The sequence below is a fragment of the Aulonocara stuartgranti genome (genome assembly GCF_965226115.1).
Source record: "Aulonocara stuartgranti genome assembly, chromosome: 11".
In the NCBI taxonomy this organism is placed as follows: Eukaryota; Metazoa; Chordata; class Actinopteri; order Cichliformes; family Cichlidae; genus Aulonocara; species Aulonocara stuartgranti.
Genome location: NC_138947.1, coordinates 32352093 through 32377941, shown reverse-complemented (window position 1 = coordinate 32377941; position 25849 = coordinate 32352093). Strand labels below are relative to the sequence as shown.

Here is a 25849-nt window from a genome sequence, read left to right as displayed (position 1 = left end):
AAAAAAAAAAAAAAAAACATAAAAAACTACCCCAAATCTGGAGAATGTGAAACACACACAAACAGTATCAAATGGTGCACAATACATTATGGCAAAATGCTTCGCACAGTGGAAATGGTTCAATACCATCAGCATCTTTCCTTTTAGTAACCCTCTCACTCACCTTGCCCACCTCTCACTTCATTACACCCCATTAGTATACTGAGAGTTCAGCGAGAGAGGAATGGTCCCAGCGGTGAGTGTGTTTCTGTGTGTTCCCTGCATTGTTACATAGTGTGCATGTTCTTTCTTTGCACACTTGTGCGAATATATCTTTGTAATCTGCTCTCTCACTTGTGAGAGTAACTAATCGACACACGGACCCCCCACAGCTCCTCGTCTCTCTTTTCTCCCTCTAAGCTTCCATCCAGTCATCCTTCGCTGCCTCCTATTTGTAGAACAGCTGGAAGACATCAGCTCCAATTTGCGTGAGATGCTCAACAGAGTGAATAAGGGTGCACTGTATCTCGGGAGCATCTCTGTGCAACAGTTAAATGTACGTCTTTCCGACAACATGGCAAATAGCCTTACAGAGTCTACCACTCTGCCGCCTTTTTGCCTTCATCTCACTTCAGTTTCCCTCCTCAGCTTTATAATAAGTGAGCCCAGTACCGATGAGGTGCAACACCCACCTAATTTGTCCTCCCTACAGACTACTTCTGTCATTTTCTTTCCCTCCTGCTCACTTTTTCTGTCTAACTCCAATTTTGATACAATCACGAATTCAGTTATATATTTACCTCCCATATTTACTTGCCCTATCTAACTTTCCATTCATTTTCCAGCAGTGAGATAGCTAAGGCCAGATGAGGCATTTTCTCTGTCAAGCTTGATCTAATCTAACCCACTGCACACAAATAACCTGGGTTGGGTGATGAAATACCAAACAATTATCTGTTCAGAATGATTAATATGGACTCCACTGGATGTGGGCTCTCTTGTATTTGTGGATGACGGGGATTAGATTGGGCCCGCAGCCCAGAGGTCCTCCACTGTGTCCTAAACAGCCATGACTGTAACCTGGCTTGGATAATGAAGTGCTTCTGCCTGCCAGAACATTGTTCAGTGAAAGTGTGTTGGGACCATGTTGTTTAATTCACATTAAACTGAAATAACCTAGAAATGAGAAAATTGACTTATTATCTACTTAGGAAGGCATAGAGGTCTAGTAAAAAGATTAGGCTTGGCGCTGCCTCAGAAGCAATTAGACACACACCTGTGGAGAGCAGAACCGCACGATATAATGACCCAAAGCACCTTCACTCTCTAAAAATGTCTAACCGCTGACTTGGTCCTGGCTTAAACTGTTACTCAATACTGTACAGAACACATGTGGCCTGACGGAATATAAATTAACCAGCTACAGCAAAACAGGGAGGTCTGTGAGACGCCTGTTAGACAGTCAGGTTCACAGCCAAGGCAATCAACTCAGTCCCTCTTTGACCTGTAGTGACATGCCCAAGATCCAGATAAGATGATTTTAAAATCTGGCAAATCAGCATCGATAGCTATTATCATATCGATGGTGAGACCGTTGATTGCTAATGATGGGGTCCAGTACAGGCTCAGGGCCCATGAAGATCAATCTCTCTTTTGCTGTCTGGCTCGATCAGAGCATAAGACACTTACAGGGGTGTATCTACACCGACACTTATGAACACACACTGCAAAATACACACAAAAATAGTCTGCCCGCTGGATGCAACATGCAGCAGATCGCTGTTTCATTATCTCCTCAGACAGAGACGGGGGGAATTGCCTCCTGCTAAGCGGTCTCTTCCCAACAGAACAAGACTTCAGGCACGTACAAAACATGCCTTTGGAACTGCTGAGTTTATCGCCGAGGTATGAGATCGTAGCACGGAGAGAGAAAACTAAGGATTTAGACACTGAAAATAACGTCCCTCTTCAATTAATGGGAGACACATGTATGTGGGGCATGGGAAAAAATCTGTACTTTCATTTCAAGCTGCTCTATGCTACAGTATTTTCTTTCATCATTTCAGAACCCAGAGCTAAATTAGCCCATTGTGACTGTAACTTGACATGGGGAGAGATTACCATAAAGATGCAGTGGAACGTCGCCCAGTGGTTTTCCTCCCCTAACAACGTGTTAATGTTTCTGTGAATCAATTCAGACACCGCAGACAGAAAGAAAATGACTGACGGACTGACTGAACTACCGCTCTGTGAGTCAGAGTTGGGCCGGCCCAGAATCCATTCCGCGCGTCTATCTAGTCAGTCGGTCCATCTGTCTGTTAGTCTGTGGTCAACACCACAACAGCTGTCTGGAAAGACAAGGACGTTGAGGCGATAATCCAGAAAATTATATGAGCAGAAGTGGGAACAGACCAAAGTGGCAGTACTGGTGGTAAAAGTGTGTGTGGGATTGCAAAAGCACAAGCGTAAGGGGGCTGCATGGTGTCCTGGTGGATAAATGTGGGATCCCAGGTTTTACTGCAGTTGAGTCTACATAAATTACTTACAACATTTACTACAAAAGCTTGCAGGCTAAAAATTTGTGGGGGGGAAAACCTATACAGACCTATCCAGGGAAAAATCAACAAAGCTCCTTAGTAAGATGTCAACAACAGAACAGAACATCAGATATCCTTGCTGTAAGGTGCCGGGGGTTCAGGCTTTTCCTTTAATTTGCTCTGTCTCTTTACATGCAGTAGATCCCTTCGTACCTGCATATGTAGTGGTCGATGTTGAAGCTGCCAACTTTACATTTGATCTTTGTATAGACATCTTGGACATCCACAGAGGCACTCAGGTCTTCTAGTTCACTGATGACGCAGATCTCTGGCAGAAAGACAAAAACAAAAGAGAATATAATATAATAATAATAAAGACATACATTTACCAAGAAGCTCAAATTTGTATCAACTCTTAGTTTGCAATATTCTGTGGCCAGCCTAGCACTTCACAAACAGGCATTACAGCTGAACTTGGACTGCATGAGAGGAAGTTTAATCTGTGCGAGTGAATTTCATTAGCCTATCCAGGTCTTGCCTTTGGCCATAATCCTGCTGTGGTCAGTTCCTGCACAGTGGATGCTCAGTGTGTTTTTGAAGCTAGACCAGTGTTGCTGATCAAGACTGAAGCCACACAGATATACACACACACACACACACACACACACACACACACACACACACACACACCCAGAAAAATGTGCAAACGCATGCAGCATTTGTATTGGTATGCCTGGCTGTGTTTCAGTGCTCTGTTTGTATTTCAGAAGGCAAAGCATCTTCTCAGTTTAACACGATATCCAACTGGCCCCAGAACCCTCAATCTGTCTTAATGAGGAAAGAGAGGGTGAATGTGTATTTACACAATATTGAAAAGCCTGTGGACTCTTCTGTGTGTATTCCTAAGGTTGCATGTGTGTACCTCTGAGCACCTTGTGTGCAAACAAAATTCACCCACTGCAGGCAAAGTGAGTAAGGTTCATAGAAGGACTGATTAACTTTGTACTGAACCGAGCTTGTGAGCTTAACTGTTGAGTCGCTCTCATTGTTTCCACTGAGAAAGTCCCACAATCACAGACTAGCTTGGGAAATTGGACATTGTACATCTGAAACTATGGTTGCTGTTGTACTGTTGCCTTGTGGTAATTCTGAGAAATGTAGATGTTCCTAATAGCTTATTAATATTGAAACACAAGGCTTGTCAGCTTTATTGTGGATACCGCGTGGAAAAAAAGCCTCTCCCAAGTTGTTTGATACTCAAAAAGTCATTGTCTCCAACACAGTGCTGATATTGATATATGAGTTTTCTAAACCCACCCTGTGAGAGTACTGGAAACCCTTAGTCCCTTCATCTTAGAATGGCTCATCTTGAAAGGCAGAAAGTGTACCACTGATTTGTGCCTTCAGCAAAAGCCTCTAAACACTCACGCTTCAATTTCTACCTCTAAACTTCCAGCACATAAAAGCATAACATTATACCGGAAAACCAATACGTCTGGAACGGCTATTTTTCCATTTCTCTGGAAAGACAAGAATGTGATTTCCTTTGCAGCTGAAAAACATTACATCATAACAGTTTTTCGCAGTCTTATATGTGGTTTATCTCCAAGAATGCATTTGTGATAACAAGCGTCTAAAAAAAAAAAAAACTGCATGTGCACAATTGTTGCTTTCAATTAAATACTTAATGTGCTGCACACAGAAAATCCACGGGTAAGATCATTTTGCAACTCAGATGGCACATATTAAGCCAAAATCCAAAGTAATGCCTATTTAGGATGTCTTTAAATCAAACCATCTCTGTGAGGTCCTCAAAAACATTCCATTTCCACTATTAAAGACCTTAAGCTGGGTGATCTGGTTGGCAGATGCTAAATATTACAGCCACCAATTAAAGGTGAATCTAGCCTTTCATCGCCCCAGTAAATTTAAAGGGACAAAGAGGCAGTTCGCTTGGGATTCATCACCCATTTATTTATTTATCTTTCCCCTCCACCCCCCTCCTCTCCAGCTGCCTTTCCCTTCTTAGAGCTTAACATATGACTGAGAAAGCAGGCGGGCACCGATCCTTTTAAGTGTTAATATATAAAACCTTTGAATACTGTTTTGCTCTCATACACAGCAAAATGAAACTTTTATTTTTCTTTTCGCCTGTCCCGTTTGGTTCTTTTGCCATCAAACTGAAGCATTTTCATGAAAAACCTTCCCCCTCTTTTACACTTGTTTTATTGTATAATTTCGATAACATTTTAAGGAGCTTGGAAAGAAAAGCATCTGGACTCAGGGTAGTCCAGATGCTTAATCACCCTGCCTAATCACACAAGCCAAGGTGTAAAAACGGGTGTGGGTCACAATCAGCCAAGGTTTCGGGTGACCTAGCCCCACCCTATCATGTGACTTTCTGAGGTCAAATGGCCCACGATGTGAGTGGGCATTAAGGCATCTGAAAAGGGATCGCAAAACTGGATTATAGATGGCAGACAGTTGGTGTTGTAAACCACCGCCTCTGTTCAAAGATGGTCGTCTACAGTGGACATAGATGGCTTCTTTCACTCCCCTTTCAAACCATCTGTCCAAAATGTGAACATTGGCATCCTCAAAAGAGGATGTCCTTTGTCCTTTAGATGTAGATGAACAGCCGAGTCTTGTCGAGGTGAGTCATCTGTTGTGCGTTTATGAAATGGCTGTTTGATCTCTCCAGTGTAGAGGTCTGAGCATTCCTCGCTACACTGTACAGCATACACTACGTTGTTAATTTGGTATTTGGGATGAACTGAAGAAGCTTCTCGGCTGAGAGGTGAAACGTCTTCAAGAAAATTAAAGAAGTCAAGACGCTTTTCTTTCTTCTTTCAAAGCTCCTTAGACTACGATGAGCTGGATGATTGAGAACCTTCACAGACATTTTTAATAACAGTTACTAAACATGTTTTTGTGTAGTCGGATGTGGTGCTGTTAATGCTAATGCTCCCCTGCTTCTTTTTCAGCTATTTAACACACACAGACAGACATCTAACACATATCATGTGTTTAGAGCAGAAAGTCATTAACTTAACACCTAAAGTTTGCAACATTCAGCAGAGAATTGATGTTAAGGTCAGTTACCTGTCTTTTTGGCAGTGGGATCAGGAGCAAACAGTTTAACTGTGACCTTGGGCAACATCCACTGCATCCAAAGGCTGACCTTCCCACTGGTTCCACCAATGCTGCTAGTTTTCTGCTCCAGTGTCACCGTGTCTGCAAACGGACCGTCATCTCCTGCAGTCACCGAGTCGCCCTAGAGAGCCAAAGCAGAACTGTTTTGTTGGACAGAATAAAATGGTAACCAGCCAGCAAGCTTGAGGACCATAATGTAATTCACACATTAATATTGAATTCTGATGTTTGTCCAATAAATCTAGTACAGATAAGGAGAGAAATTCCTGTCACTTAAAATGTCAATTAGCCAATTACAAAGCACATTTCAGCCAATATACTACATAATTTGCTAAAAGATATAACAACTAAACACAACCAAATAAGAAGAAGAAAAAACTCAAAGAGCATTTGACTTAAAATTCCTGTTTGTTTCCCATCATCATCGAGGACTGTCTGCTTGAGTGCATGTGTTTGTCCATGTGTTTGGTGAATGTGTATGTTTGAAAGTGTTGTCGCTGTGCATGTAGCCATAACAAAGCAACCACCAAATATTGAGCCTTTTAGTGCATAGATGACATCAGTGTCTGGTGAGCAGAACCCCACGCAGAACAGAGAAACGTGTGTATGTCGGGAGGTGGGTGGGGGGGTGCATTGTGCAAAGCTGTCACCGGTGTTAACCCCAAAGTAAGCCACCAGCACCCACATGGCCTCCTTTCACTCAAGTGCGCCAGGACACACACGTCTTGCAGCCTGGGAGAGAATGGGAAGTGAAGACCGGAGGTGGGGGCGGGAATGGTGGGGGGGGGGGGGGGGGGGGGGAGAGTGAAGCTGAAAAGCAAGCAGGATGCGGTGGAGCAGGATGCCTTCTGTGATCTCTCAACTCCTTACTGGGGATTTGGCAATTCAACGAAGATGACAGCACTGGGGACATTTTTATTTCTCAGTCTCTTCCTGGTAAATATGTTTTCCAAACGTGTACAGTATCTGTGCGGCTCGCTTGGAAAGTGAAAAGCCTACAAACAAACAATATTGCAATTAGGAGTTTCATTTTTTCCGCAGCTTCTCCCATCGCAGTGTGGTAATGACAGATTGTGTCATGGTTATCAACCGTGGCTCTGTTTGGTGAGGAGGTTATCAACCATCTCAATTAGAAACCCCACAGCTGCTATGCTGATTACAGTGTTGTAAAGAGGATCCAGATGAGGAAACTATGTCCTCTTTCCACAGCTGGGGGGAGGGATGAGGGCGCGAAACTAATTTGCAAATTTAATTTAATCACACAGTTAAGGCTGGTTGACAGCAGAGCATGATAAGAACGGATGACAATAATATAAATAAATTAAGGATTATGTCGATTCAAAAATAGATGCAACGTCACAGTGTATGGGGACCACTAGGAACTGATGAGAAGCATGTGCTTCACACACTAGTTCACACTGTAAGAAAAGGAAAGCAACAAAACACAGGCGTGAACTAATCTAAGAAGATGAGGATTTAATTCCTACCTTTGATAAAATAGCTATACATACACTTATGTAACTAAAAAAAAAACCAATCAAACCCACTGAAAATCGGGAACTTAAATACCATTATTATTGCATAAATGCCACAGTGCTAACTACACTAAATCTCTTTGTGTTTAATTTACTTAAATAATGACTCTAAAAGTATCATTAAGTGTCTTCATCAAACTAATCTGTCAAGCACATATGTGAATGTGTGTCCGTCTTTCTGAGTGTGTAATATCGCTGATTGGCAGTGAGTAATATGAGACTAGCAGTAATGGTGTTCAGTCAGTCTCAATGAGAGATATTCTGGTGTCAACTGCCATTTGGGGACTAATTATTGTTGAGATGAAGTCAAAATATGGCTCTGTGTGTGTGTGTGTGTGTGTGTGTGTGTGTGTGTGTGTGTGTGGTTGGGATTGTTTAGTTTACAGTTCTAACCATTTGGTAGGATTAGTCTCTGTAACATCATGTGTGGAAACAGGAGCCAGTTGCTGGCGCTGTGGGAACCAACCACCATGTACTGCAGCGTGGTTGTGTGCGAGCATTGGACACTCGACTGCTTAAAGCTTCCAGGCCAGAACTACTGCTGTCATCTTTAGAAAGCTTCTCCTCGTGTAAACCACAACAGTCACAAGTAACAAGTAATTATGAGCATTTTAATGTCATTCTTTTCTGCCATGTCAAATTCCATGAAAAAAGTACTGTCTATATATTATAAAACATTTAGTACATGTACTGTCATTTTTAAACAAGGGGGAAATAAGTTAGACTTTAACTATACAACACATATTAAAAACATCTTTATTTTTAAGGGTGAAAAAGGGGAATTCAAAAATAAAAATGATATATCTTTTTTTTTTAAACTGACAAACAAAAAAAGCCAGGGTAAAAGTTATTTTTAGTGTCTTATCAAAGTGAGGTCTTGGTGTGGTTTTGGTGAAGGTGGGCTCTGCTACGTCCCTGAACTGCCAGATCAGGGCCCCAAACAATCACACACTTTCTAGAAGTATTTTCCCACACCTCCGCAAGCCAAGTTGTAAAGTATACAGTTTAATTCCTGGGCCTCTGTGCTATAAACGGGCTGAGGATCCGGGTTTATTTTCTCTGCAGAGTTTGTCTTTGCTCATCAGAGAGACCCAAACATTGGAAGACAACAGCAGGCTGGGAAGTGTCAAAGGAAGAAGGAAAAGGATGATTTTGGAAAAAAAAAAAAGAATTAAAAAGAGAATGGCTCAGGCACAGGTGGAAGGATAATTTGAAGGAGAGGAAAAGGAAACTTTCAGACTGAAAATAGCACAGAAAGAAATAAGAGTGCTGCTTGATACCACTTTAGATAGAGAAGCAGTGAAGAATAAGAAGAGGGAGAGCAGAATGCTTGGGGGTACATGGAGGAAAGACAGAATAGGGTGACAAGTAATTACAGACATGGAGAAAGCAAAAGAAGAGAATCTGGATCGTTGACTGCTAATGGTAGACATGTCTGCTTTCTCTTTGCCTCGTGGTGCTCGAATAATGCTTACAACACAGTGGCAGTGTTTCCAGAAATCATTAATTGGTTAAACTTTTAAACCTCGTTGTGACCAGTTTCATGCAGGAACTATTTACTTTCTAACAAACAACTGAAGCAAAACTTAGCAGAAGTTACCCCCTTGGAAACTTTAACACTGTCGCTTTAATGCAGTGAGTCATTATTAGAGAATCATCGCTCCTAATAGTGCAGGTAAACTACTGGTGGTCAGGCGAGCCACACAAGTTGGCGACAAAAGTTGTAAAAAAAATCTCAACAGATTAAAATCACCATCAGAGGAAAGAGAGCTAAAAGGTACGATGAACAGAAAAGTGTGGCGAAACAATAAAACGGCTGAAAGGGGAATGTCTGTTTATTAAATACTATGCTGTGTAAATTAATAAATACTAGTAGAACACTTGTTTACAAAATACAGAAGTATGAATAGATTGCTTTATATTTTTACACAAATGGGGAAGAAAATATCTGGGAGGACAGTAGGGCAGAGGTTTTTGTGGGTGTAATGTGAATGTAGCTAGAGAAAGAAAGGGTGGGGTGTTGGGGGGAGACTGCCGCCACTACTGCTGAGACTTATCAAAACAGCTCCTACATTCTTGCTCAATCACTCGGCCTCCCAGAGGACTAAACACTTCTACCAGTGTTTGTACTTAGGTAAACAGTGACAAGTGGGCTGTCAGGGGCCACCGTGGCCTTGCTATAGAGGCACTATACCAGGTTCTTCCCAGTTCTACTGAACTGCTGCCACTTCTCCAAGTTCCACAAATGACGCAAGAACACCCACATGTCGATAGCAAGGAAACAAATGTAGGCACAGATGCACACTGACATATGAAACACTTTTTTTCATAAGCATGTACACGCTATTGCCTCTTAGGCCAGTATGGTGGTTGTATTGCGATCCCTGGGGCCCCACAGTGGTGACAGGCAGCTGCTGGTCGAACACTATTATAGCCTAGACTAGTTTCCACTATGCCAACACTGACCCGCACTCACTATCATTTTTATAAATGCTATATTTATGCTTCACAAAAACACACATAGACATATTATCCAGTGTCCTGGTGGCCCCAAGGCCATGGATCCCCAGCACTGATTGCTGCTGCAAGAGTATTACACAGCAGGAAAAACTCCTGCCACATTAACTAAAGCTGGGATAACTGCCACAACCATCTAGAGACAAAAGGGAAAAAAATTATATTTGAGGCTACTCCCTAAGAAAATATGACTTTAATAGCCTTCGTTATTGCACATGCATATGCACTGCTACATTTCAAACTTATGTCTGGGTTTGATTTTTAATCTGAGTAAAAAAATGTAACAACAGGTAACTATTTTCCCCCAGTTAAGAGGCAAGTTTATCCTCAATCAAGGCTGAGCTTAAACGAATCAAACAGCACTCTCTGCCTAGCCTGGAGTATAAAACCTCACTGAGTAAGAAAAAATCATGTAAGAAACACAAGCAGTGATTTATACTTTTCCACCTCTAAAATTTTTCCAGAAACAAAACATTTTTTGTCATGTGTGTTAAGACTGACTCAGCTACTCATAACAATAAAATAACAATATTTGCACTTAAAATTGTAAATCAGCACCAGAATTATGTATACAACAATGGCTTAAATGGCATTTGTTACTGCATGACTCACAGCAGCTAGCTGAGAAAAGATGGGTGCTGGCAGGCTGTCATTAGGTCGCATATTAAAAAAGTAACACAACATTAAAGCTGGAACACTGATTCTGACAAAGGCAAAGTTCATGAGTGACTAAGCCAGTGCTATGTATGGACAGACATTCAACTGAATGAATGAGTGAATGAAATAATGGACCATTTCATGTGTTTTTTCCACCCGATTATGAAAAGAGGTTTGTCTGGATGAAAAAAAAACCAAAAACAGTGTAGATGAGCAGATGATTCCCATAACTCATATAAACTCTGAATTGACATAATAAAAAGTGTAACTGTGAGAAACTCCAACCTCAGTGGGGGAGCCAAAGTCTGCAGAAGGACTGCAGGTGCTGGTGTCAGGCAGGGCGGTGCCAGCGCTGCTGCGTACAGGGGAGGATGGAGCGGCACCGGCAGGCGGATCTGGGATGTTGGACGTCTGACGCAAAATGCCATGCCTCTGGAGACGAGCCCACGTTGAGCTCCAGCTGAGGAAGAGCTCATACAACAACTGAACCTGGAGGGTGAACCAAGCAGAGATAAACAGAGAACGTTAGTTTTGTATTTTGTAATTATGGTTGAAAACAATTATAAAGACAGTCTACCAGCGAAACAATTTTTGGTTTCTCTGTTTGGGGGGAAAAAACACTCATTTTGAATGGGAAGTGAGGACTGTTTATCACTATGTTGCATCATCCGCTTGTTTAACAGCACTTGTTTGGAAACTGAGAACATATTAAACACGTATCATTCAGTTTTCCCAATTAGCTTCTATACTCTGAAAAGTATTCTGTGCCAACTGAGTGCCTCAAAAGATAACCCTAACACACCACAAGTAGTCAAAACCAAATTCAAATGTATATTTTTTTTTGCCAAGGTCTGACTCAAACAGCTGCACTGGGGAGTTCTCATGTAGTTCTGACTTCTGAGGCCATTACCATGATTTGGCTTGGCAGCTTTGTTGTTATGTGACACTAAACCTAGTAAAAGCTGAGAGAGAAGGAAAGGGAGAAAGAGGAAATATTAGCCAGAAATGGACTTCTATCATTCTCATTCTTTCACTCTCTGACTTAACATACTTCTGTACTTGTCACTCAGAGAGGCCTCGTTTCTCAAAAATGATGTAAAACCTATGCGTTGGTGTTTCTGTTCGATGGGTCACACTTTGCGAGGCGCAGCATGCTTACACACGTGCTTCACTGTGCAATTTGTTATCCATAACAACAAAACTTCCAAAGAAACACCCTCAGAGGAAAGTTAAATTCTGTCATCAATTTCCTGCTAAAAACTCACCACGATTAGGAAAAACTGAAGGCTCTGCGTCAAGTGTTCTCAGCTATTTATCATGTGTTCGCATTGAAAAGAGCCTTAGCTTTAAACAACAACAAAGCCAAAAAAAAAAAAAGAGTGGAAAACATGAGACGAAAGCAGGGGAATGTGATGTGATGCTTTCGGTTATTCATGCATTCACTTGGTGCTTTTTAGGAGGAAAGAAGGGAGAAAAGCAACACGCTTTCACAGTGAGCTAATTTCTGGATTTCAAATGCTTCGCTTCTGCAGCCAGCTAAGCCCGCAGCCCCCACCACTGAGGGTCCCTTAAACTTAAAGGTGCACAGGCACATGAGCACGCATACGAAATAGACTCTGAGCACATTTTTACTCTCAGAGTCTCGCTCGCACACATGCTCTCCTGTTAGCGCACACATTGCAGGGAGGTCTTCCACAAATAATCATAAATCAAATTAGAAGCACCACAATACATTACAGCTGCACCATTTCAAACATGTCCAGGAAGAGCTGCTACGCCGATTCAGCCGCTGTCCAGGGACAGGGCCAACAGCTGTTTGCCATACCCAACCAAACTGCACTGCCGGCAGGGGAGGTACGGCACCGTGCTCCCTTCTCTGAGAGTTGGGGCCTGGAACTCCAATCAAGCACAACAAGGCCTACTGCACTCAGTAGCAGATGTGGAAGAAAAGACTGAAGACTGCTGAGCAAAGGGGAAAAAAAAGGGAAAATGTGTGCACAGTGAGATCAACACGAAAATGAATGACAGGGTTGTTACGTGACCTCTGTATTAGCATCTGGGATAAAGACTTGTCCTTAATTTTACGATGAAACCTAAGCAGAGCTTGAACTCCTTTCCATCCACCCTTTCATCATTGATCTTCATTCTTCATCTCCTACCTTCCCTCTGTTATTTACCCTGTCCTATGTCAATTTGCTGCTGCTGATACTTCTGCTTAGCAGGGTTAGACAGTTTAGCTCAGCTACTGCTATTAGGGTAGGTTGGGCCATGAAAAACATGCACACACACACACGCTTACATGAGCTTATAATACAGATGCAACATTTCATGAGTTGGGGAACATTTGGAGGCCTGGATTCTCCAAAGGCCTGTCATCTGCAGATCAGGAGGCCTGTTAGGGTGCAGTACTACAAACTGGAGACTGAACAGAGGCTTCCAACAGTCATTCATAAAAACACACAGATGGAGAGGGACAGGACAGCATGCAGATGGCGAGTGTTTGTATCCTTTTATCTAGGAGCAGTTTATAGAGAAACTTCACAAAAATGACATATTGTTGAGTATGTGTGGTAACTCTTGTGTACACGGGAACAGGTGTGTGTATGTGTGCATATCTGTTCATTGAAATGCTGTACAGTTATGTGCCAAAGGTTAAAGCAAACAGTTGCTGTGTGTACGCTCGTTCCAAGGTGGTCCTGATAATGTTAAAGCACAACTAGTAACCCCAACTTTCAGACAGCCAGTCAGTCAGTTTGTTGAAGTAATATGGAGACGTTTAACTCCTCCTGTCCAGACTAAAAGGCATACAAGTGTCATATGGACTGCATTGGTTTCTCATTGCTCACACTTTTGCGGACGTGGTTGAATCTATATACCTGCACAATCCAAAATTCATTAGGAAATTTGCATCTTCACGTGTACTGTCACAGTCACAGATAAAAATACAAAATACGACTACGATACTAGTTGCTACCTGTGAAAACGCACCACGGTGTTTGCTTGAAGGCTCGACTGTTTCACCACACTGTCTAAAAATACTTTTGTTAGTGCTATGAAGTAATCCATCATGTAATGGAAATGGAAAATCTGACTTAATGTGACAAACATGCAGCCGAGTAGCCGTGGGGAAATTTAAGGGGCCAAATTTGTTGCTTCTATTTGTTTACTTTAAATGTATTAATATCTCAAAATCAGCGCTGTGATAATTTATGTTTTGAAACGGCAGATGTAATTTTACCCCCAAAATCCAACAATCATTGTACTTATTGTACAGTAACTGTGCAGCATTCTGACAACTCCATATATATTCCCCCAGACGGCAACGCTAATTAGAAAGACGATCAAGTAGTGTGAGGTCTCTTTTGTTCTAGCGAGGGTGGGGTTGCTCTGGCAGCAGTTCTTAAAAAGCTGCAGTGAGACTTGAAACTGCATTAGCTTATTACCCCCCTCAAGTCAGAAATTTTGCACAGAAGAGGGAGGTGAGCAGATGGGACAACAGAGCAAAGGAATTACGATTTTTTTTTTATTATAATGGCATCCAAAAACTAATAATGACTCATCATATAATCACAATAAGCCTCCCCGGCTTTGCCAGACACCAGCAGCATACTTGACGGGGAGACCAGAGAAGCAAGAAAAGAAACTTTCCCTCAGTAAAGTTCTTCTCATCTCTGGGAAACTTTTCACCGCAAGCAGATTAAGGCCTTTAATTCGTTTCTGGTACCAATTCCCCTCAATATCACCATGGCTCATCACTGTGGTCGAAGACATTTAACAGTGTGACCGCTCTAAAGGTTGACCCAATTAAGTGTTTACAGAGGAACTTAATTCAATACAGCTAATTCAATTGTGAAAAAACAAAACATGTGTAATGGTACATGTAGATGTGATTCTAAGAGAGAAATGAAAAACAACACAGGGACCTAACTGGGAGACAAACATGTTCCGTTTGCAGTACGTCCGTATTCATCACAGTCTCACTAAAACATAATAACATGCTGTAAAACAATGATGGTGAGTACTGCAATCCCTTACTCTTCTTGACTGAGACCTCAAAATGTTTTACCAAAACAAACAAGGCAACACTCTCATGTTTACACTTCCATTTTCATGAAAATTATACGAGTTCAGAAGATGAGGCAGTTTGTTTACTGGACTCAATCTATATCAGAAAATCATGCGGAGGCAGGATCTTCTTGCCAGGGTTTGTGCGTTCATATTTCAGGAAAGTTTACAAGGGGATGATTTGTATAAATATACATGTAATTCTAATGACTACTTTGTGACTGCAAAGACTGTCTGACTGACCTGAGGGTTGGAGCACTTGACATGGACGGGCTGTAGATCAACATGGAGGCACACTACAAAGGAGTGCCTTGCTTCAGCAGAGCTCTGCAGCTTATGGGATGTGACAGCTAGTGTGGAAGTGCAGCCCATCGGCTCCAACAGGCTCAGGCTTTGCTGCTGCCCCAACAATGTGTATATGCTGAACTGACTCAGGCTGATCGTCCATGGGAAGGCATCACCTGGAGTTAGACATAAAGAAAAAGCAAATGATATATGAAAACAAGTACGTATATTGCAAATGGCAAAGAGATGCAAGGATGACAGACATTATGTGACGTGAGGGCAAAGAGATAAACACTCACTATGGTCTCAGGAAAAATATGTGATTCTGTGTTATCCCATTTAACCTAGGTGTTTCTGATTTGTACATATTGTTCTCCATAAGACACGAATAGACCATCTTTCTACAAATCTGCCATATTGTTTATGCCATATGAAAGGCAACAGTTTTATCCAATATACACGTGTCACACCATAGCACAGAATTCGGCATATTTTGGTCTCTAGAGGTAAGAAGGATTGTGCTGTGTTCCCTTTTTGAGAGAATCTGTCACTTAGATTTATTCGCTGAATATAAATTTGCTAATGTTTCCTCAGTCTAACCACGTCTATTTTCAATATTTGTATAGTTTAAAACTAGTATGAATCATAAGCTATGAGCTAAGGTCTAGCTTGGACTTCTTACAGGAAGAAGCAGCTACTTTTTGCTGTTCCCTGGTCACGAGGGCTCACCACAGCGGGTAGCTCCGTATGTTTCATTTGGCAGAGTGATTTTTTGCTGTACGCTCTTCCTGACACAACCCTAAAAATGATTTATGGCTCCAGCTGGAATTGAACCAGCAACTTTGCCAAATAAATGTGTAAACCACTTCACCACGAGGTCATCACCTGGTATATCGTGCCACTTAAACTTTGCATGTGGAATGCTGTGGATTGGTAACAGCATAAATATATATAACAAAAATGAGAAGCTTGTATTATTTTATTATTTGCAGTTTACGCCACGGTATAACGAATGATGTTTCCAAATTCTCAGTCAGAATTTGAATCCAGAACCCCTAAACTTGGATTTCACACTCAGAAAGTCGGAGCACCCACACCCATCCCGAGTTAACAATCCAAGATGGTGGCAGTAAAAGTAAAAAGAGGTAAAACTGTAAACTGTATTTGTGACTCAACTAAATAAGCAGAGCACTGACCGGGCTTTATCTTTGAATGCAGCACTGTTTTTAAGGACCCATAATCGAGTATTATATTGTATAGCTAGTGATGTATGAATCGCTCTACCTTGCAAAGAACCAAAACAAATCCTGTTTTTCCTCGCTTTTCTTGGAACAAGCTTACTCAGGAGTGATGTCATTCCCAAGTTCTGAAGTACCTGGAACGTGGGGGCCTTCTTCTCATTTTTCTTCCTTTTTGTTAAAATCCAGCGAGGGCAGCTTTGCCAGATCTTGACAGAGTCTGATTCTAAGATACCTTTAGGAACCCAATTATTTAAATTGTCCACCATATATGGGATCCACAAAATAGACAGTGGTGTGGCTTGAGTAAAAACATTTTTCCAGCACATGAAAAAAAACTTGGACATTACATAACCTTTTACTATTGTGAAATGGAAAACCTGAGAAAAGGAATACTGAATAGTTATTTCATCTATAATTGATTACGCCACATCCATTAACCAGATACACAAACACAGCGTAAATTGAGGCCTAATATTAAATCTGTGAGTCTGAAACAGCATGCAGCACTGGGAGTGCTTGAACCAATGAACTTGCTGACCCTGGAAGTACCATCTTACAGGGATGAGGAACAGGTTCATTATCACAGGGCCACAAAGAGCACTTTTACCAATACGCCCTTGGCAGGCTGCTTTGATCCCGAGCATTGAATATGAGGGATGAAGACCATTTCAAAGAGTAGGAATGAATTACTAAAAGCATGGGTTGTTAATTTTCACTGCAACATTGACAAGGCAGCTGATGTCACTGTTTTTGCTGTCGTTTTTCTTTCTCCTCTGTTTTTTTACAACTGCATGCCCAATGCTGATGTCATTAAAAAGTTTGGAGAAAAGAAGTGTGCCCCCCTTTTTTCTCCTCCTGAAGAGAAAACATTGCTCAACCATCTAAGTGTTGCTTGTGTCAACTCCACCAGGTGTGCACACCACATGTGCACGATCTATCTCTCAAAGTCGCGCTACTTAAGTTTGTTTGTCTTTTGTCATGGTAAATGAGTAGCAGTGGGTCAAAGGTTTGCTCAGTGTTGAAAAGACTCTAATGATGATGAATTGACATTATATATGCTATTACTATTGTGAAATCATACATTTTAATTATTAATAAAAATTAAATGAGTTATTAAGTCATATTTTCTTTCTCACTAAGTGGGATTAAATTCCCAAGATTTCCAATTTTAGCTTATGCATCTATCACCACCAGTGTTTCTAATTTCAGCTTTGAAATCACTCTTTTTGACATCACTGTGTATCTGGGTGTATGTCCCAGAGTATTTCAATAATTCTAATGAAAGTTTAGATTTCATTAGATGTGGTATGAAAACCTACCTTCTTCCAAGATGGGCTTTGAGACCACAAAGGGGAGCTCCTGTAGTGGTTCCATGTACTTATGCCCAGCACTGAGGATACTAATCTGAGGCAGGCAAACTACCAGAGTCCCAGGCATGTTGGTCTGGTTGTGGTACCAGCTACGCACAGTGCCGGGAATGTCGCCACAGATGATAGTGCTCGGAGAAGGGAGGCTGTCATTGGGGAGGAATACACAGCAGGGCTGCAGCTCCAACTTGAAAAAAGGCAGAAAAAAGAGGGGAACATTAATCATGTTAGCCAATTCAGCCTCACCCATCAGTAAACAAGCACCTGTCTTATGCCATCCAAGTGCACAAAAGTTCAGTTTTTTTGCCAGTATTACAGAACTTGGACTGTGATGGAAAGAATAGAAGAAAAAAAAATTGTGCAACATTCCGGGTGTTGCTGGAAAAGCCTGAACATGGTGAACAATACTTTCCTTGGTTTAAAAAAGAAAAAAACCCTACATTTGGTCACACACACTAAACCGTCTTACAAAATGCACATTACATACATTACATTACATATTTCTGAGCATCCATTTAAAACCACTGTGATTTTCTGAAACAGAAAAACAAAAAACTTTGAGGTTTCGTCAGTTAAATACTAAAGTCTTTTTAAAAAGCACTGGAGATCAGTCCCAGCTGTACAATGTCCCAAATAATACATAAATAAATAAATAAACAAATCAAATAAAAATCAAAAGCCTTTAGATGAGTAAGCAGTAGCCGGCAAGAGTGCAAGCAACAACTTTGAGCAACAATATTGCTTTGTGTTTTTCCATTTACTAGCCTAGTTAATGAAAAGCAAAGGGGTGCAGGGTCCAGGGGGCAGACAGCAGGTGTTGCCAGATACTTGTGTGTGGATGTGTGCTCACTTCTGTCAGAGAGACTACTTCTACTTATTTTTAGTCTCACTTATTAGAGAGGTGGATACTCTATGAGCCCTCTGGTTTCATGAGCAAGTTATACTGTAAGATATGTTTGGCATATCTTAACACGTTACGCACACCATCAAAATTTGCATATGCACTTGTATGATCTTTGGCTATAACTACACGGGCCTGGAAACCATCTCCAAGTTTTCATGGGAAGTGAAAGAGAAGGCGAGACAGAGAAAAAGACTTTGAAAGCAGGATCAAGAGGAGGAGAGTGAGACACTGAGAAAGAGAGAGAAGTACAGATATGGTTACACTTTCATCATACTCTGCTTCCTCTTTTGATTATTCTTTAAAGGGTGGTTTGAAATGGGAACGCTTTTGCAGTGACACATAAGCTTTGGCCTTTTTAAGAGCTGGCACGCAGAGAAAAAAAAAATCACCGACACTGCCTGGGCTGTTGCAGATCTAAGCAGGGTTAAGCTGTAAAGCAGGCTGACATACGGAAAGTGCCGGCTTTAATACCATGACTCGGGCCTGCACTTTGACGACGGTGCCTGAGGCTAATGCTATCCTGCTGGACATCTTGAATATATATATATATATATATATATATATATATATATATATATATATATATATATATATATATATATATATATATATATATATATAAACAGATATGTGCCAAAGTCCTCAACCATCAAATATCGTCAGAACAACGGTACTGGCTGATGGGTGTGTTGGTATAAGGAACACGAGGAAACAGAAAAAATAAGAGCAATGGCTTCAGTTACCTATACTGTAATGTAAACAAAAAAGCATTACAGCAAAGTTTATTATAATAACTAGAATCCAGAGAATGAGTTTGTTTTAATCACCGTGTGATAGAAAAAATGAAATCACTGAGTTCACATCATGTGACAGTTTGATTAAGCACCTGGATGATCTCAGGGCTAATTTAATGTAAAACGAAGCTCAATTATAATTCAAAGGGATTTTGTATATCATATTTCTGAGTAAGTACACAATAGTACAATATCATAGTAATTATCGATATAAACATTTTACTTATTATTTACTTTTTTAAAACTGCCATCTAGACACAGACTGTAAATAACTATTACAGAACCACGCTGTGCCTGATGAGTGACCGAATCTGTCACCATATATCACCTTCTAGGAATTAAAGTTTTACACATAATCAGAGAAAAATATTATGAACATAAATCATTATAGGTTCAGTGAAATTAAAAACCAATGGAAATCTGTTTGTGTTTTTGAGAGGAAACATCTGTATCAACCTCTTTAGTATAGAATTGTGGGAATTTTATGTAATAAAAATGATTAAGCAGGTGATTTTTGTTCATTTAAAAAGGGTAGTTGTGACTATTACAGGGTAGAAAACACAGGCACCTATCTGTTACAGTGAATGTGAACAAATAACACAGCACCTTATAATGGTGTTTGCTCATGATTTTAAAGTGCTTATGATGGAACACAACGATGATGTCAGGTGTACGACAGTCATAGTCTTGCCACATTACACAGAAATATACTAACAATAAACAGATAATATCTCACAGATGACGACAGAGGGCAGTCAGACAATTGACTTTCTAGATGTTTATACATAAAGGCACACAATGTTTCAAGGAGCAGAGTATGTAATGGAAAAGAAAATGGCACAACAATCCTAAATCTGGGCGATACAAAACGAATCTTTGGTTGGCTCTTTTCTCCTTTCATTCCCTTTTGATGACAGTTATTAAAAGCCACAAACACAGAGAAACAAACATGTTGTATTTACCAATGGCAACAGTACACAACAGTACAAGTCCATAGGGGGACAGTGATTAAAGCAAAATAGCTTTTTTTCATGAGTGGAGGAGGTTTGGATCTAAAGAGCATTTGATGCTCTGGTGACCAGTGAGGACTTGTTGAGGAATCCCAGTTGCCCGAAAGTGGATGACAGCACAAAAGAGCAAATATTACTATGCCAAAAGAAAACAGTTGTACTGGTTGGTAGATGTCTTGTGAGTTCAAGTACAATCTTTTAATAATCCACACTTATTCTGGGTCACAGCGCTGTCAGGTGTTCAATCTGCATCCAAGACAAATTGGGCAAACATCTCCAGTAAGATCAAAATATAACAAGAACTGCTAAAGCTGCTCTAAATCTGTTCTTTTTAATAATATAAAATACTTGGTACTGTTTTAGCATATCAAACTTTGATGCCAAACAATTTTTGCTGAAATGGCCTTAAAATGTCAGCGAACATATTGGAAAAGAATCGTAAATGCCCGTCCTTGTCACCATCCTGTTACGACAGTGTCACGTTATTAGGAACGTGAACTCAGAACTGAACGGCAATCCTCCACCCAGTTCTCTGTGCTACTGTTAATAGCAGGTCACCCTGGTCACCTCGCAGACCTTTCCAAAGCCCCCCATCTGTGGTCTAATGCTTGAGCTGTGACTCATACACACACACACACAGGGAGACAGACATACAGTATCCAAACAAAGACGACAGGGGCAACAAAGGGCAAGAAAAGGGAGCACTGGAACTGCTGAGCAGTGCTGACAGATCCAAGAGAGAAATAGTCTGAGGTCAGAATGTCCCATATGCATCATTGCTTTTATGACTGCCAAAACCACTGACAGCATCTCTTCCCTCTGACCAACTCTACAGCCCTCTATCCCTCCATCACCCCAACCTCCCATGCCTCTGTCCTTTTGTCCCTCTCACTGCTGAGCATGCATTGATTCAAGGTGGAAAATCTGCGTTGAGATGTGAGAGGAGAATCGTGGTGTTCATGGTTATGGTTGACATGGCAACAGACACACAAAAAATGTTGCCCGTAATCACAGGTCAAAGTGGAAAGTGAGAGCATGTATGTGTTTTATGTCTCAACCTCAGGTGTAAAAGTGCAGTTGAGGTTGTGCAGGGTCGTGTTTGGTATTCCACACAATTGTGTTTAACAGCTCTGTAACAGGCTAATAAACACAGCACTGGAAGCAGTTAGTGTGTGCGACAATGTCCCCCTCCCACGAGCTGAGGGCCAGGCCAAGTTCATGTATGTTTGTGTGTGTGAGAGAGAGACTTGCACAATGTCCTGTGACAGGAGGAAACTGACAGGAATACCAGGCTGACCTAAAACTCATTATGTTCCGTCACATGCTTGGGTGGCAGCGGGCCACATTTTCACTACTCACCAGCCAGTCACAAGGCTCGGCAAACTAAATTATATTTTTATCCTAAATAGGATAGTGGAAATTTATTTTCTGTTAGTGTAGACCCGTGGAAAGGCGGTGTTTCCAAATGCAGCTAAAGGAAAATTCTGAAATGAATTTAAAAATAGAAATGGGCACAAATAATATGTGAAAGCCAGAGGCATAATTGCAGTGTGGAATATCTGTTACACAACTTTACCCTACTGGGTTTAAGGGTAATGTGGAATAAAACTGCAGCAAAAACAAGACAGATAGCCCCTGGAAATGACTCGGGCACAACAAATAATAAAGTGTATGACCTATGCTTCAACAGCCATGTAGTTTATACATTTATTTCTCATTATTACATGGATAAATAGGGCTGACAGTGTTTGAAAGGGATTAAAATTCATATTCATATTCAAGTTGGGCCAAAGTTCAGAATGGCAGATGGCTTCATACAATATCTGTATTATTACAGAAGATTCAGTGGGGAAAAGCGAAATCAAAGATGCATAATTATCCGTTCCTTTTGTCCAATGACATCATGTCCTGTCAAAGTGAAACAAAATCTTTCAACATAACAAATGGAGTTAACGCTCAGCAACCTGGGACCATACTTTAGTTACCTACTGCCTCCAATAACAGATTCAGTCAGGAGAATAACACTGACGGACAATTTGAGTATCTGTGTGTGCGTGTTCAGGGGCCACGGATCACGTGGATCACTTGCAACACATTCATAAACTTTTTTTTATTAATGTGAAAAAAACACTTTTCAATTTCGACCAGGAAATCTCAGTTAAACAAGAAACGAGACTGAAGCCAATCAACTCCTTATGAGGCTGCACGTGCAGGGATTTTACTGTGAAAACATGCTCAAATGACACACTTAAACATTTGCAGAAGCATACACTGTGTGCTTGCATGTTCTCTTGCAAAACTGAACACGTACACAATCATAGATCACATCCCCCCTGCTAGCTGCAGACAGCAGTTACTTAAAGAAAAGATTCATAATGAAAAGCGGTTTAAGAGAAAAAAAATGCCAAAAATAAAAAATAATTCACAACAGCAGTCAGCTCAAGGTGTTTGATTTTTGTAAGGTTCAGACCTTGCAATATTAAAGTGAAACCCCCAACAATCAAACCTACAAGGAAAAACTTGGTGGGGTGCAATGAACACGAAAAGACTGCTGGCACAAGCAGGAAAATAATAGAGAAAATGAGAGCATAGAGAGACCACAAACAGGACATGACCCAAACTGGGAGCTGGTTCGAGAGGAGAGGGCCCTGTTAGCTACAGCGAATGCCTCCCATTCTACTTCTGGAATCTCCAAGCAAGCCTGCTTATGAGAGGGAAGTGCTCTACTGGGATAAGATTATACTCTGAAGTTGTCAGGATGGACCCGGTCATCAGTTGAGCTCTGGTCTCAATAGGGAGCCAATGAAAAGATGATATTTCTGTTCAGTTCACCAGAATGGCTGCTGCTCCTTGCAAGCTTGCCCTGATGGTAAATTCTCCACAAAAAATAGTGCATAAGATTGCCTCTTTTTACATACGTACACCAGCGCAGACACTGCTTTGTGAATCTGACACAGAGAAAAAGACTGCATTTGTTACTTGTGCTCACACAGATGAATTTGTCTCATGTCTCAGCACATCTCTGATATGCAACAAAATTCGCTCTCTGTCATTCAGTAATGAGACTGAGTGGGTTGACAGGGAACAAAGCTAGCTGAAAATAATGTGGGGACGTGTCATCTTGAATGATCTTCATGAAACTAGCAGTTAAAGGTTGTTCAAGTCTCAGTATGGATGCCAACAAACAAGATTCAGTAAAAAAGCCCCAGAGAGTTTGAATCTTTGAGTGACAGCCTGGTTATTTATTAGGTGACCAGCGCTTATCCATAGATTTAGGTACTGAGCCCTTCCTCTCAGCCCTCTAAATGAGCAAGGATCTGCTTACACTTTGATCTACAATACACAACCATAATTAAATGTAGGTTCTGGGCTGGGAGGCCACATGCAGTCAAGAGTAAATACTACTAGAAAAAAGACAAAAAGCTAAAAACATTAAAAAAGGGGAAGTATATCCATTTTGAAGTTATTTTGATTAAATTTTAAGATGCCCAAATACATTTTTCCCTTTGTTTCTTTTCTCTGGCACCAGATCACAGAGTTCTAAAAATGGGGTCTTCTTCGTGGGTTGTGTGTTTGTGTGTGTCAAGCTCTGCTCAGTTTTATTCCCGATCACTTCTCCGCACCATCAGATAGGGTTCAGAATACAGCCACATGTGCCGACCCTGTTTCAAATCTTTGGGTCTTAATACCCCTGAAAAGCATCCCTGACTTCATGCTCTTCTGAGCAGCAGTGGGAGTGCATGATCTGTCTTGTGTCGTACTTCTCCCTTGAGTCTTTGTGAGGATGGTTTATCTGGTTCCAGCAGAGCAGGTTCTAATAGAGAGGAAGCTGAGGGCCAAACACACTCAAGCTTTAAAAGGCTGAGGCCATGTGGAAATGGCCTATATAACCACAGGAGGCTCTTAGGATCTGCCGGGCCTCGCCAGTAAATGACAGAACAGTGAGTTAGATTGAGGACAGCCCGTCTACTCTTAAGACCAACTTAGAAGTGCAGCAGACAGTATATTACTCACCAATAATCATTCATAGACACAGCTTTATGTTTCAATCATGAACTGACAGATTATAGGAACGAGAGATCGGCCTTGTCCAAAAGAGGGATTCAAAATTTTAGCACTCATGACAAAACAAAGCAAAAATACATTGCTACTGTTTACCCTCAGTATTTAAAAATGGAGATAAGATGTTAGAAAACTGAACTGCTCCATTGTATGAATGGGTTAGCTGTCTGAATCACATCTGAATCTGAATCTTTACACATATGCAGCACAGCAGTCATGCAACAGAGTACTTGCAAGAACTACAAGCAATTACTGTCACCCTCACCTAACTCGACCCAGGCAATGAAATACGTGTGATATCAGTCCTGCGGCGCTGTACAAATCCGCTCTTAGGCTTATTGTTTTCATATCACTGTAGGGAAGAGAAACTTGGATGCCCTAACTCTGTACAGACCTTAGCAGAGCACAGACTTTGGAGGTCAAGATCACCCCTCTGTAGAGAGACCCACAACATGTGAAGGCCGCACGCGCACACACTTGCACATTTAAACACGTACGTACCGACAGATTTTTCCCTCTATTTTTCTACACACAATAATAAAGCCACGACACACAGGAAATCACCCAGAGATAGAGGAGAGGAAATTAGAAACACCCTCTCAGCATCCCCAATGAAAACATTTGCAACTCTGGAGCAGAAAAATCTCAGTGGAAGGATCGGCAGCAAACGGAAAACACATCCCTTTGTTTTAAAAACCTGATACCTCTCCAAATGTAATCTTCCTGTGCCTGCACCAGACGGGACACTGTGTTTCCTAAGTGGCCGGTCAGATGAACAGAAGGTCCTCAGAGCACAGAGCCCACTACCCCACCCACCCACTCTTAACCTTCTGCTCCCCTTCCTTCTTCACATCTTCCTGCATTTTCTGTTTGCTATAAACCAAAACAAACAAACAAATCAAAACCCCAAAACAATAGTCAAAAAGTGGGTGTTATAATACAAACTGTATCGTTAACATTTTAACATGATTAATGTGTGTACCTGAAGATTCCACTACGCAGATGTATCTTGCGGTACATGGATAGAGATAGAAGTTTTGGTTGGAAACCTCAGAGAGCAGATTTATTTCCTGATCTTCTTGAGAAAAACATTTAAGCATGATTCCTTTTGACACCAGATAGGCTGTGTCTCACCCACATGCCACCACAAGCAATAAGATCGTGGGCTGGCACCGCACAACGGGCTAGGCAGCCAGCCATCTATGTGGCCCTGCATTCCTCTCTTCCAACACTGCTTACAGAAGCTGACAAGCTCTGGAGGTCTCCCTGGCCGAGGTGGAAATCTGCAAAAATAAACGCTTTAGGTGACATGAAGGCTTTGTTTGTTTCTGCTAGCTCAGCTGTTTGTGTTAGCGCGGTGGGTTAATTGCGACTTTGATCGCTGCGTTTATTGATCCAACAGTGGCCTTAGGAGCGCGGCTGGCCTGGCTCGCCTCACCTACTCCCACCCATAATCTCAAACAATCACCCCTCCACCACCTCAGCATGGTGAGCCAGTACAGATGGGGCTGAACATGGTTCTCCATTGGCAGAATGCTAGCAGTTTGCATGGAGCTACAAACAGTCCATCTACCTGCAGAAAGCATCTGTTGCCAGATGGAGGCAGTGTCCAAAGTATGTGGTAGAACCGGCCCGCATGTACTGCATGGACCCAGTAGGTTAAAAACCATTTTCTGCAGTGAAATACCGACACAAAAGGACAACTGTGGCACCTCCAAAAAAGCACAAGTGGGACCCTGTCAA

At 41.4% G+C, this 25849-nt stretch overlaps 1 protein-coding gene across 4 annotated transcripts in view; it reads right to left on the bottom strand.

Moving 5' to 3' along the window:
* Window positions 1–25849, bottom strand: part of vps13b (vacuolar protein sorting 13 homolog B) — a 297078-nt gene that overhangs the window by 129801 nt on the left and 141428 nt on the right. For all 4 annotated transcript variants that reach the window (XM_082550699.1, XM_082550697.1, XM_082550698.1 and 1 more), the window contains 5 exons: window positions 17289–17523; window positions 14687–14904; window positions 10664–10867; window positions 5619–5790; window positions 2730–2844 (listed from right to left, as the gene is read on the bottom strand). In XM_082550699.1, the coding sequence (XP_082406825.1) occupies window positions 2730–2844; window positions 5619–5790; window positions 10664–10867; window positions 14687–14904; window positions 17289–17523 (944 nt within the window). The remainder of the gene's footprint in view (window positions 1–2729; window positions 2845–5618; window positions 5791–10663; window positions 10868–14686; window positions 14905–17288; window positions 17524–25849) is intronic.